Genomic DNA, 13,295 nt, shown 5'->3' with positions numbered 1-13,295 from the left:
AGGGGACACAGGGCCATTCTTTTCCAGAAAGGGAACTAAGGCTGCCAGGGACAGCATTGGGTTACAAGAATGATCCTCACCTTGTCCCTCCTTATCTTGAGAATTGTTCTGTTGAGAAGGGGAATCAATAGGGAAGCATATAGTAAGTGATGGTTTCATTTGAGAATGAGGGAATCTCCAAGGGAGACCTTGCCAATGCCAGCCCTGGAGCAGTACAGGGGACAATTTTTGTTTACCTTTGTGGCAAAAAGGTCTATCAGAGGGCATCCCCTTTGCTTGAAGATTGTTGCAAGAGCTCTGCATCAGCAGTGGTATTTAAGGCACCGAGAAGATGACATGCACTTATGGCGATGCCATGAGCAAGGCACCAGTTCCACAGGGTAATAGCCTCTGTACATAAGGCATGGGAACGGGCAACACCTTGCCTGTTTATATAAAACATGCAGACAATGTTGTCAGTATATATTTGGACATGTTTGCTGGATATTGCTGGTAAAAAACGTTGGCAGGCAAACGGTTCAACTCTGAGCTCGAGGACATTTATATGGAGATCCTGTTCTACTAGTATCCATAAACCCTGAGTTGTGGACCTCTTGATGTGCACCCTCCAATCTATGAGAGAGGCATCCACCAAGGGTTCTGGTGTTTGGAAAGGGAGACCTCTACACAGGTTGTCTGTTTTTGTCCACCATAGTATTGCACTTTTGGAATGGACAGGCTGAGGTGAGGGAGTGTTGATTTGGCTTAGAGAAGGGGTCACCAACCAGTAGATCAGGATCTACTGGTACATCTTGGAGCATCTGACAGGTGATCCTGACTGGTTTGGCTGGGAGGCTATCAAGCTCTGGCACTTTAGCTGCCCTCCTACCCCTGCTCAGCTGCCCCTGCTTCCTGCTTGCTGTGCAGAGTGGGGAGACAGAGACAGGGGGGCACTGATATCTCTCTGTCCCCCTCTCCTGTACCCCATCTTCAAAAGTGAGGAGAGCGGGGCCTCAGCAAAGGGGTGGAGCAGAGGTATTTGGGTTTGAGGTAGATCCTGGACTGACTTAAATTCAAAAACAGATCTTGTGCTTAAAAAGGTTGGAGACCACTGGCTTAGAGACAGCACTGAGCCAGCCTTGAAGGCTCTACATAAAGAGACTACTGGGTTGCATGATGCCATATGGCCAAGTAGGTGGAGACAGTTGTGAGCTGTGACTTGTGGCATCAAACGCAATTTGATAACCAGGTTGTGGATTTTTAAGAATCTGTCTTGCAGCAGGGTATTGAGCTGTGCTCCGAAGAACTGTATATGAATTGTGTTGGTGTGAGCACTAATTTTGTTTAGTTTATTAACAGGCTCAGAGAGTGGAAGCATGTCATAACCAGGTAAGTGTTTCAACAAGCATCTAATTTGGATTTTGCCTCAATGGAAGCAATCATCAAGGTAAGGGAAGATAATGATGTCTTGTTTCCTCAGGTGGGAGGTGACTATGACAAGCATCTTGGACAAAACTCTCAATACCGGGGAGAGTCCAAAAGGTAGGTCTGTATATTGGTAATGTTGGGTACCTAGGATGAAACAGAGAAAACACCTATGAAGCAGTATGAATCATAACATGGAAGTAGGCATCCTGTACATCGAGAGATGAAAACTAATTGTCCAGCTCCAGAGATAGAATAATGGTGGTCAACGTTACCATCTTCCATTTTTTCCCTTTTACAAATTTGTTGAGGGCTGCTTTAAGATCTAAAATTGGGTGCCACCTCCCATTCTTTTTCTGTGTGAGAAAATAGTGCAAGTAAAAACCATTCCCTTTGTATCCATGTGGGAATTCTGTAGGAGTGGGATTTTATATTTATATTTCAGGTTTAGTAATGTAGTAATGTATGACTTAATTTCATCCTACCAGACACCCTCATTGGTAGAAACGCATCTGACAGACTGCCAGTGGTCTGTACTGATGTTAAGGCAGGGACAGACCACTAGGCCCTTTAGTTAAATATACATTTCTTTGTTTTAAGATTTAGTAAATAAGCTTTCTTTGTTTTAAGGTTTAGTAAGTAAAAGATGGGATCTTGTATTGTGTCTATATTAATAAGATTAGAAGAATGTTGAAGGCCCGGGCTTTCAATGTGAACTGTTTTGATTACAAGACTTAGTAAGGTTTAATTTACAATGCTTTTTGCTTTTGCTCAATATAAAACACTGCTGTTTGTATAGCTTTGAAGGTCTCTGCAACAGACTGTTTGTGTGAATGAGGAATGTATGCATCAGAAAAAGATAAGGTGTGAAGGCCGTTGTTAAGGCCACATGGTCAAGAGAGGAGGGGGGGCGAAGAGACTCCAGGATGCCAAAGAACCATCAGTGATTAAGAAGGGGCAGACTGACGACTCGAAGGTGAAGGCTGGCACCCCAACGACAATTGATTAACACAATTGATTAACATTTGCAGGACAGGATGACCCTCTCGGGGGTGTTTTGGGATGTTAACATCAAAAGATAACACCCATTAAGGAGTGACTGATCACAAACTGACACAGCGAAATCCATAGACTTCAACAGAGAAAAGAGGATTATAAGAGCAGGGTGCTTTGCCATGGGACTTTGGGTTCGTCTTGTCACCAGCTCACGGAGCTTCAGATCGCAACCGACAAAGCCCAGCTCCCCTCTGCGATAAGTCTGGCTGGCCACTAGATTGATCCAAAATCTGGATTGGTAACGAACATTGACTGGCAGGACTGTGTGCATGGAGTGTGTATGTGTGTGAGAGACGGAAAAGCATATGCTAACTGTTGCATTCTCAATAAATGCGGCGTACTGCCTTCTTCCCTTGAAAAGATCTCTCGTGTACTTTGTATGGACATAACACTGCTTCTATAGTGCCCTACCAGAGTAGATGATCAACCTCCTTTCTTAGGATGGCCTTGTGAGAGAGGTCCCTGAAGAGGGATGGAGACAAAGGGGATGCCGTCTAAGTGGATAGTTTGTAGCACCCATCTATCTGATGTTATGCCCTGCCAGTTGGTGTAAAAGGGTAGAAGGAGATGGTTAAAAGTCTTATAATTTATTGACAACTCTGGACCAGGTAGAATCATTTTCAGTCCCTCAACAGATGCCAAAAATTTCCTTATATTGTTGTTGTTGTGGCTTCATCTACATGCCTGCCTGCCACGACCATGTTGGCATTGTAGTTGGTGGTCCTGTCATTACTGCTGATACATGTATGCTGCAAACCTTGGTCTAGAGCAAGGTTGGTATCTATACTGTCTCCTCCTGGTTGCAGGTGTATGGATACCAAGAAAATGGAGTGTCGCCCTGGAATTCTTCATGGAGTGAAGGACATTGTTGGTTTTAGCCAAAAACAACTTCTCGCCCTCAAACGGTAAATCCTCTGCAGTTAACTGTATCTTGCGAGGAAACACTGAAAAGCTGAACCATGAGGCTCGTCTCATGACCACTGCCATTGCTGTCAAACTTGTGGTCATATCTGCAGCATCAAGAGCAGCTTGTAGAGCTATCCGTAACATTGCATGGCCCTTTGCAATGACTGCTTTCAATTGTTGTTTCTTCACCTCCGATATATTATCAATAAAGGTGTTCTATTTTGAGTATCTGTTAAAGTCATATACGCTGAGCAGCACCGCATGATTAGTGATTATGAATTGCAAGGTGGATGATATATAAACCTTCTAGCTGAACAATGCAAGTCGCTTGCTGTCTTTATCAGCCGGGATGGAGCAGAGCTGGTGCTGCTTATTTCCTCTGATGAGCCGTCTCCACCTTCACAAAATTTGGGGTGGGTGGGTAAAGAGAAATTCAGACTCCTTTGGGGAAACAGCACTTTCTATCTGCCCTCTTACAGGTAGATGGAATAGTGGGAGAGGTCTGCCAGATAGTCTTGGCAAGATCCATAATGGCAGGATTTATGGGTCGAATCTTAGCCAATGGAGTGGTTGTGCTGCATCTCTGTGACCTCCTCCACGGCGATGTTAAGGTCAGCTGCTACCCTCTTGAATATCCTGAAAGGATGTGAAGTTGTTAGCTGCAGTGGGAGGTGGAGACATTACTGCCTTGTCAGGTAAGAAGGACAAGTTCATAACAGGGGACGTATCTGGGTCCAACTCAAGGGACTGTGGCTCCACCGTCTCCTGTTGCATCCTGATGGAGACTGTGGTGGAGGAAAAGGGACAGGCTGAGTTTCCCTCTTTTTTTGTGTATGTCAATGGGCTCCAATATTGCCAATGGGAAGTGTAAGGCATAGATGGTGGCATCCATGGGCGTGGGCCCCAGGGAGGAATGTCGGTGCCAATTCAGTGCCTTAAGCTGGGATGGGTTGAAGGCACTGATATCTTAGGGCCAGGCGACAGCTGGGACAAAAATATTACTTCCTCATTGTCACTGTCATCACAAGATAATAGCTTGGGCAAAGAGGCATGTTTGGGTGCTGCTGTGACTGGTGATATGTCCATGCCGAGGAACAGAGTTTCATCTACATTTAACTGTCAGGTCTCTTGGGTGGAAGTACCTTAGTGCTGGAGTGGACGGTGCCTACTGGTGCAGAGGTGGAGGTCGTTGGTAGAGATGTGTGTTGCAGTGCCAAGGTGGTCACGGCTCTGCCGGATGTTGCTATGGTACCAATGGCCGGGGCAGCTACTTGTTGCGGTGCTGTATCAGTAGGCCTTGGTACTGGCATTTCCGCTTTAGTTACACAATGGACCAGTGGGCCCTGAGGTAGGTGAGGCAGGCACAGTCAGGCCTGTAGGTTTGATTCAGGCTCTATGCGTCCCATGCTTGGAGACGGCCCGATTGGTTCTAGAGATGCCCACAGCATCGTAGTCGCTGAGGCGTGGTGCCCTTTTAGCCCTCAGTGTAGATCTTTCAGCTATGCACCGTTTGGGTGATGGAGCCTTGGGAGTCAGAGATGAGGCACGTTTCTTGGGAGATTTTTTTCCCCTTATCTGATCTCAGTTTGTCAGGGTGTTCTTTGCCTGGGTCAGAGGACTGAGGTTGTGCTTTTTCCATCATGAGCATTTTAAGGCGAAGGTCCCTGTCTCTGGGTATTCCCACCTTCAGCTTGGTGCAATGCTGGCAGTCCTGCTGGACATGGGCCTCGCTGAGACATCTGACACATTTTGAATGTCTGTCAGAGATGGGCATGGCATTGTTATAGGCTGAGCAGCATTTCAAGTCTGATGTTCCCAACATTGTTCACAAGGTAATCAGTAACAACAATAACAAGGGGAGAACAACTTGGAGAAAAAAAACCTTTTTTTGGCAAGGAAGATGAACTTGGATGAAGTGTGGGGTAATTGGAGAAGAAATAACGAAATTGTAACTACTTATCTACAGGATATGATGATGAGTGAAGAACGCTGCTGAGCTCCATCTTAAGCAGGGGAAGATAAGAAAGAACTGAGGGAAGGGGGGCTGTGCATGCATAATCCTATTGCACATGCATGGCCCTTCAAGGTACTGCTGTGAAGAATCCAGTCAGTGGTGCTAGAGCGCACCTGCTTTGGAACACCAGAGGGATGTCTCTCAAAGAAGAATGTATAGCAATGTAAATTATAACATGTAAGTAGCCAGACAGTTGGGGAAGTTCCCACCTCAGTTGTACAACACCTGGAGAACCCAGTAAATAGGTAGGTTATTGCAAATGGGGTAGATGGATGCAGGGGTCTGGATGGTGCAGAATGCATTCCTCAGCTGCTAAGAAATAAAGTTTTATGATTTCCAGGTAGGAGAGGAGACTAAGTTCATAGATTGTCCAACAAAGCTTCTGTAAAACAACAATGGAGGAACCAAGCCCTAAAATATTCCTCTCATGAACTGCATGCATAACAAAATTAAGAACAAAATGTGAAAATACACAAAGGACAGAATTTATATACAGATTCTCATTAACAGGGCTTGACGAATGGCGGTGAAAGCCGCTCGCCAGCCCCGCACTGTGCTTGCGCAAGAGCCGCATTGCGCATGTGCGTGCTGCCGGTAAACGGGGCGCGCGGCTGAAATCTACTCACCATGGCACTTGCCTTGAGAACTGATTTTTGTGTTTAACAAGTAAAATAGGTAGCAAGGACCATACATTACAAAGAGCACTTTAAATCTAAACAGTAATTGTCAAACTAAATCAAATGTCTGATAGTTCAGAGTAAACAGTAAACATACTTTCATAGTTATTGTACAATAATTAAGATTTTGGTAGTATTAGACCACATAACAGGACTTTGCAATTAAAGTTTTTCTGAGAAGAAAGGAATGACCAGCATTTTTTTCTGTCACTTCAAAGCATGCTGATTAGTGGATTGTGGAGTTGTAATATCTGACTGTTAAGTTATAAAGTTCTTCAAGTCACAGAGCTAGATTCTCAAATTTACACAGCTGTGCTCTAGTTTAAACATGCCATAAACAAACTTTTTTTCTAAACTCATGCTGAAATTTCAAACTCCTGGTTTTACTAGGTATATATTAGTGTAAGTAAACTGAAAACATAAGTATTCGAAAACTTTTGACAAAACTATGAATTATGATTTCAGAGATTGGTAGATTCAGTCCCAGTAAATAGTAGAAAAATGTATTTCTCCAAATTACTATACCTGAAATATTTAATTTTCACATGTTCTCCATCTTCACTCCTGGAAAAACAGAATACAATTTTACATTATATATTACTTTTTAATTAAAAAAATAAAACGACGTATTGCTCATTAATGGAAAAGTTTTAAGTCTCAAAATTCTTTAGGAACCATTCCATAATGCAAGGACAAAACATAATACAGTGCATTGAATGTAACTTGGAATGTTCACAAAACTTAAATAGTATAGTCTAATATAATGGATTGCATGGCTGGTGTAGGTCCCACATTTGGCTATCATAAAATTTGTAATTTGGTGAGAAATATGCCACGGATTTTTCTTTTTAAAAGACACACATATTATTGCCAAGAAAAACAAACCGAACACAATTTAGGATGATTCCATTTAGTCAGCACAGAGCACAAATTAAACATTTTTCAAAACAAAACAGTAACATTATTGATACTAGTCTATAAAGACATAAACGAAACAAAGCCATATTGGCTTCTATCATGAGAAGCTAGGAGAAAAAGGTGAACATTCGCTAATGGAATGTAAGTGGTCAGCATACAAAAATGTTGCCAAAAAAGGATGTAAAGTGTAAAAATATCCTGTAACTGGTACATTGTCACTGATCTGAATAATTTCCCCCTAACTCCCAGTCCCAGTTTCCCTCCTCACCAAGATTTGATCTAAGTTGCATGGCTGTGCAGCTATCTAATAAACCCCATGCTAGGCTTCAGGGATGCTGTTGCAGCCAGAGGAGAGGTGTGCTCCTCTGGCCACAGCAACAAGGCTAAATTAAGAAATGGACTTTAGGGGCTGCAGCCCATAAAGCCCCTGTTTTCAGGGCCAGTGCTTCCTGGTGGGGATGGAGGGATGGCGATGATGCACTGCCATTCCTCTCTCCACCTCAGGTTGGAGCCACATCATTGTAAGCGCTGGCCAATGGGAGTGTAGGGGGCAGTGCCTGCAGATGACCATGAGGCAGCATGGAGCCAACTTGTCCCACCCATCAAACAAGAGCAGCCCCAGCACAGAGCCCCTTACAATTCCCTCACAGACCTCATTCCCCAATCCGCTGCCCTAAGCCTGCTACACCAACCTAACTCCCTCCTAGACCACACACCCTATCTCCTGCCCACACACGGCACTCCTACTCCAACAATCTGCCGTGAGACTGGTCCTGCATTCCAGACCCCTTGGCTTCAGCCACACCCCAGAGCCTGTACCCCCAACTAAAACTCTAATCCCTCCCAACACTAAGCCCTCTCCCACACTCTGAACCCCTTGACCCTATTACCACCACAGATCAGTTATGTGCAGAATGAATTTTGTTATATGCACAAATATGGAGGTGATGTGTCACACATCTCCATGTTTGTGCACATAACATTCTTTGAGGTCAGCAAGCACATGGACAAAGGGAATCCAGTGGAAATAGGTACTTAGATTTCCAGAAAGCCTTTGATAAGGTCACTCACTAAAGGCTCTTAATTAAAATAAGCTGTCATGAAATAAGAGGCAAGGCCCTCTCATGGACTGATAAATGTTAAAAGACAGGAAACAAAGAGTCAGTTTCAGAAAGGAGAGAGGTAACTAGCAGTGTCCCCCAGGGATCTGCACTGGGACTCAGTAGACCATGACCAGGCCAAATGATAGGAAGAGAGACAGTTGAGGAAAAAATGAGGCAGATTATAGGAGTATCTCAAGCACACCCTCACAACTCATACTTCTGATCTCTGCAGTATTTCGTTGGGCTAGGTTGCTCAGGTGAATGAGAGGAGAAAAGGGAGTGGCAACTAAAACTACTGTCCCGTCTCCTTGTAGACCCCTGCTGAGGCTGCCATGGTCTTGGTATTGGGAGTGGCCGGAATTGCTTCCTGGCCAACTGAGGTGTCTGTAACCTCACTGAGCAGAGGATGGCCTGAGTGTCCATCAATCGGTGCAGGTTTGCATCTGTTTGCTCTGCAAAAGAGTCCAGTTTCACCAAACGGGAGATTCTGCATTGAGAACTGCATCTCCTGGGTCCAAAGTCAGGAACTCCACTTCTCAACCACTGCTGAGGCGACTACCCTGGCTTATGAATCTGCTGCATCCCAGGCCATCTAGAGAGAACACAGAGTCACTGCTATTTCCTCAACAAGGGCCCTGAATTCTTAGGACACTTCTTGGGATATGGAGTCCCAAACATTAAAGTTATATCGCCCCAAAAGAGCCTGGTGGGTTGCAACTGTGAATTGGAGACTAACCATGGAATATATTTTCCTTCTGAAAAGGTCCAGTCTCTTGGCTTCCTTATTTTTGGAGATGGAACTAGAGTACCCTTGCTGGTCTTTCTAGATGGCCACTGGAAAAAAAAAGTGACCTTGGGGTGGGAATGAATAAGCATCTGAATCCGTTGGCAAGGACAAAATACTTCTCAGCCCTCTTGGAAGTGGATAGGATTGAAGATAGGGTTTGCCAGAGGGCTTTGGCGATCTTAAGCACCCCTTTGGGCACTGAAAGCATACCATATGCAAGGATAGATGTGCAGAGCATATTAAAAGTGTCTGATTGTGCCACCATATTTAGCCAGGAGCAGGGGAAGCACCATCATGCAGGAAAACCCCCCATAGTCTAGGCATTGGTGGTGATCAAGGAGAGGATCAATGTGAGGATGAGCAGTGCTAATCATATAGTGACTGGCACTTCCCTCTTGGTGAGTCTGGACCAAAAGGGTGGAGACTAGGAGTGCAGTGCGATCTGTGGAGACAAACCAATGACCTGGCCTGATGCAGAGACCAAAGGGGAAGTGACACAGAGCTCTGCCTGAGCTCTAGAGACTGGTGGAGTTCACTTGCCTTCTAGGGGCTTTCATGGCTGGCTTGCCCTTGTAGGGAGCTTTTGTGGGTCCACTGCTGCACACGGTAATGGCTACACTGGGAGATTCCTTTGCTCTCTGGGAAAAAGGGTCCTTTATCCAATGCCCGTTGGTCCATCTTGTTCAATGCTACATCCAACTTTTTTTTTTTAACCCTTTCTTGGGCACTGGCAAAAAGGGTCAGTGCTGGGGTGCACCAACGCCAAAGTGCCACAAGTTTTGCCTGGCCAGGACATCTTCAAGACTGGGTGGAGAGCAGCATCTATGAGAAAGGCCCTCAAATGAATGTCACATTCTTTTTGTGTCCTTGAGTGAAAGTTCTTATATATGCAACACTGTTCTTTGCTGTATGATTTCCCGAGACACCAGGCAGCTAGTAGACATAGGCCTATTACATAATTACGGTCAGTGCTGGGTTCAAAATCCAAGAATATGGCATGCCCTGCCTGGGGCAAAGTCCCCTCCAGCAACCTTAACTAACTACAGTACTTAACTTCTTAAAAACTAAACTACAATAAACAAAACTGCCAGGCAAGGGAGAGAAAGGCACTGACCAACTACCACACTGGTGGCAAGAAGGAACCGAGAGTGTATAAGGCTGGTGGTTAATGATATATTGACATGAGCACAGTATTCCTGAGGGCACCACAGCCAACCCTACAGATAATGCAAAAGCAAAAGTCTCTGACAACTGTGCATGTGGGCATGCACACACTTAGAATGGAAAAAATAGGAGCAAGCACTCAAAGAAGAACTTTACACTTTTACAAAACTAAGAAGCACTTTGTACAAAATATGTGCACAGGAGCAGAGAAAAGACGGCCCAGCACATCATAAATCTAACAAGTCAATTAGGAGTTGAAAAAAGCAGGAAAACTCATATTTCTGTTTCAGTTTATGAAGCTAAATGACTGTAGGAGTGGGGAAGATGAGAAGTTTTAAGAACATTGTACATTTAGTGTTCTGAGGACTTCTCTGTTAGAGTTAACACACTTTAATTTTCAAATTTTAATGACAGCAGTCAGCCGGCAACTCAGAATGTTGCAATTGCAAATGTGAAACATTTATATAACAATTAAGATTTACATTCATAAAACGTAAATGCTATTGTGTTTGTGTGATTTAGTTCTTACTATTCTTAATGTACTGCTGCTGCATCTGCAGCTTCATAGGAGTAATGAATACTATGTATTATTTCCTAAATTAATAAAAGTTATCTAAAAATTACATAAAGTATGCCCTCTTAGCTATTGTAAAATGCTGTACTGAGTTGTAAATTAACGTGTTTTAGTGATCAGATGTGCACCATTGTTTAAGAAGTAAGTATCAGCGGGGCCTCCCCAGCAGCTGGGGTGGAGCAGCGAGAAAGAGCCAGGGCAGGTCAAAGGTGGCGGGGGGAACGAGGGGCAAGAAAGGGCGGTGGTGGGGGGGAGGGAGAGGAGGGAGAAGGAAGTGGAAGAAGAGCAAGAATGAGCCAGGGCCCTGGTGTGGGGAAGTCAAGACCAGGACAGCTTCACCCCTGGACCTTTGCCAGCTGAGAGGGGAGTTAGCAAGAAGGGAGCACAGCCCCCTTGTTATTAAACATGATGATTCTCAAACTGTAGACCAAAAGAAGTCTAGAGAGAGCTTGTTGGTCTGATACTGACTCTCTTTCTTCCTGCCAGCTGCTAAGTTACATTAAAAAAAAACATACCTTAAGGTACAGCTTCTCTAACATTATTTTTTCTATGTAAGCAATCACTGTAGATGTCCCAGGTATGTTACCTGCCTATGGATGGAAGAGAAGCAGTCTACAAAATAACCTCAGTATAACAGCATGCGTCACACTATTAAATTTTTTAGAAGTCCAGCAGAAAATCCTCGCTTGTACTTCTGTCTAGATACTTAACTGACTTCCTACCCACTTCATCACTGTGCCACGACCATATTTTAGAGTTCTAGGTTTAAGAGCTAATCATCCAACCCAACCAGACACTAAGGCTACATCTATACTGGCATGATTTTCCACAAATGCTTTTAACGGAAAAGTTTTCCGTTAAACGCATTTGCGGAAATGAGAGTCTAAATTGGCACAGATGCTTTTCCACAAAAGCACTTTTTGCGGAAAAGCATCCGTGCCAATCTAGATGTGGTTTTGCACAAGAAAGCCCCAATAGCCATTTTCGCGATTGGGGATTTTTTGAGCAAAACAATACTGCGTTGTCTACATTGGCCCTCTTGCGCAAAAGCATTTGCACGAGAGGGCTTTTGCCCGAATGGGAGCAGCATAGCATTTCTGCAAGAAGCACTGATTTCAGACAGTAGAAAGTCAGTGCTCTTGCGGAAATTCAAGCGGCCAGTGTAGACAGCTGGCAAGTTTTTCCGCAAAAGCAGCAGGTTTTGCGGAAAAACTTGCCAGTCTAGACGCAGCCTAAGGGTACATCTACACTACGTGCCTTTTTCGACAGAAGCTTTTTCGAAAGTATCTTTCGAAAAAACCTCTTTCGAAAAAGAGCGTTTAGATTACACTAAGCGGATCGAAAAAGCGATCCACTTTTTCGAAAAAGAGCATCCAGATTGCCTGGACACTCTGCCAAAAAAAAAAGGGCACCTGGAAGCACTTCTCCCAGGGTATGGGGGCAGCCTTTTCTTCCGGGTCCTGCAGCATGCTCTTTGCAGAGACATGTGCTTCAAGGGATCCCCCTGAAGAGCCACTGCTCTGCTCCTGCAGCTGGCTTGCCTACCTCCAATAGCGACAGCAAAACTGCTGCAGTGCTTGCTTTGAGTGACCTGCTTTGTGGGACACCATGGCATTTTGTTTCCTGGTTGGTTTTTGTGCTTTCAATTGTTTTTTTGCCATGGAGCTACAGCTGCTCCTGGGCAAGCGATGGCCCCACACTGATGCTGGAAGTTCTGCTGCATGTTCATGAGACCATCATCATGAATGAGCTGAATTCAGAGCCCAGCTTTGAGCCCCTCACTCGAGCTGCAGCCCCTCTGCCCTTGCCACGTAAGGGTATGTCTGCACTAGCCCCCTAGTTCGAACTAGGAAGGCTAATGTAGGCATTCGAAGTTGCAAATGAAGCCCGGGATTTAAATATCCCGGACTTCATTTGCATCTTCCCGGGCGCCGCTATTTTTAAATGTCCCTTAGTCCGAACTCTGTGCCCGCAGCTACATGCGGCATGGAGTAGGTAGCTCAAATTAGGATCTCTAATTCAAACTACCGTTACTCCTCGTGGAACGAGGTGTACCGCTGGTTCGAATTAGAGATCCTAATTTGAACTACCTACTCCATGCCGCATGTAGCTGCGGGCACAGAGTTCGGACTAAGGGACATTTAAAAATAGCGGCGCCCGGGAAGATGCAAATGAAGCCCGGGATATTTAAATCCCGGGCTTCATTTGCAATTTCGAATGCCTACATTAGCCTCCCTAGTTCGAACTAGGGGGCTAGTGTAGACATACACTAACTTATTCCTGGAGAGGTGAGTTTGGAGGCTGGATACCACTTCAGACTGGTGGAACCATCTTGTTAGGGAGCAGTGTGATGACAACACTTGGCTTCAAAACTTCCGTATGTGGAAGTCCACATTCCAGAAGCTGTGTGCCTGGCTCGTCCTGCGCTACAATGCCAGGACACCCACTTGCAGCCCTCCATCCCCCTGGAGAAGCGAGTCGCTATTGCTCTGTGGAAGCTGGCCACCCCTGACAGCTACTGCTTGGTGGGACATCAGTTTGGTGTGGGGAGGTCTGCTCTTGGGGCCATCTTTATGGAGGTAAGTCACTCTCTGGGGACAGTTCACGGAGGGTGGGGGTTAGATAAGGGGGGGAGAGGGGATGGGGTGGGAGTGGTAGAAGCCCTCCTGGCCTCACCCTGCCGTGGTGCGGG

The 13,295-nt window shown here is 45.1% G+C and overlaps 1 protein-coding gene across 9 annotated transcripts in view; it reads right to left on the bottom strand.

Moving 5' to 3' along the window:
• BMAL2 (basic helix-loop-helix ARNT like 2) overlaps positions 1 to 13,295 on the bottom strand; it is a 64,148-nt gene that overhangs the window by 35,552 nt on the left and 15,301 nt on the right. For all 9 annotated transcript variants that reach the window (XM_075898977.2, XM_075898971.2, XM_075898993.2 and 6 more), the window contains one exon: positions 6,583 to 6,621. In XM_075898977.2, the coding sequence (XP_075755092.2) occupies positions 6,583 to 6,621 (39 nt within the window). The remainder of the gene's footprint in view (positions 1 to 6,582; positions 6,622 to 13,295) is intronic.

This window comes from Pelodiscus sinensis, chromosome 1, assembly GCF_052426305.1.
Source record: "Pelodiscus sinensis isolate ZL-2025 chromosome 1, ASM5242630v1, whole genome shotgun sequence".
NCBI lineage: Eukaryota > Metazoa > Chordata > Testudines > Trionychidae > Pelodiscus > Pelodiscus sinensis.
This window is presented reverse-complemented; position numbering and strand designations above follow the sequence as displayed.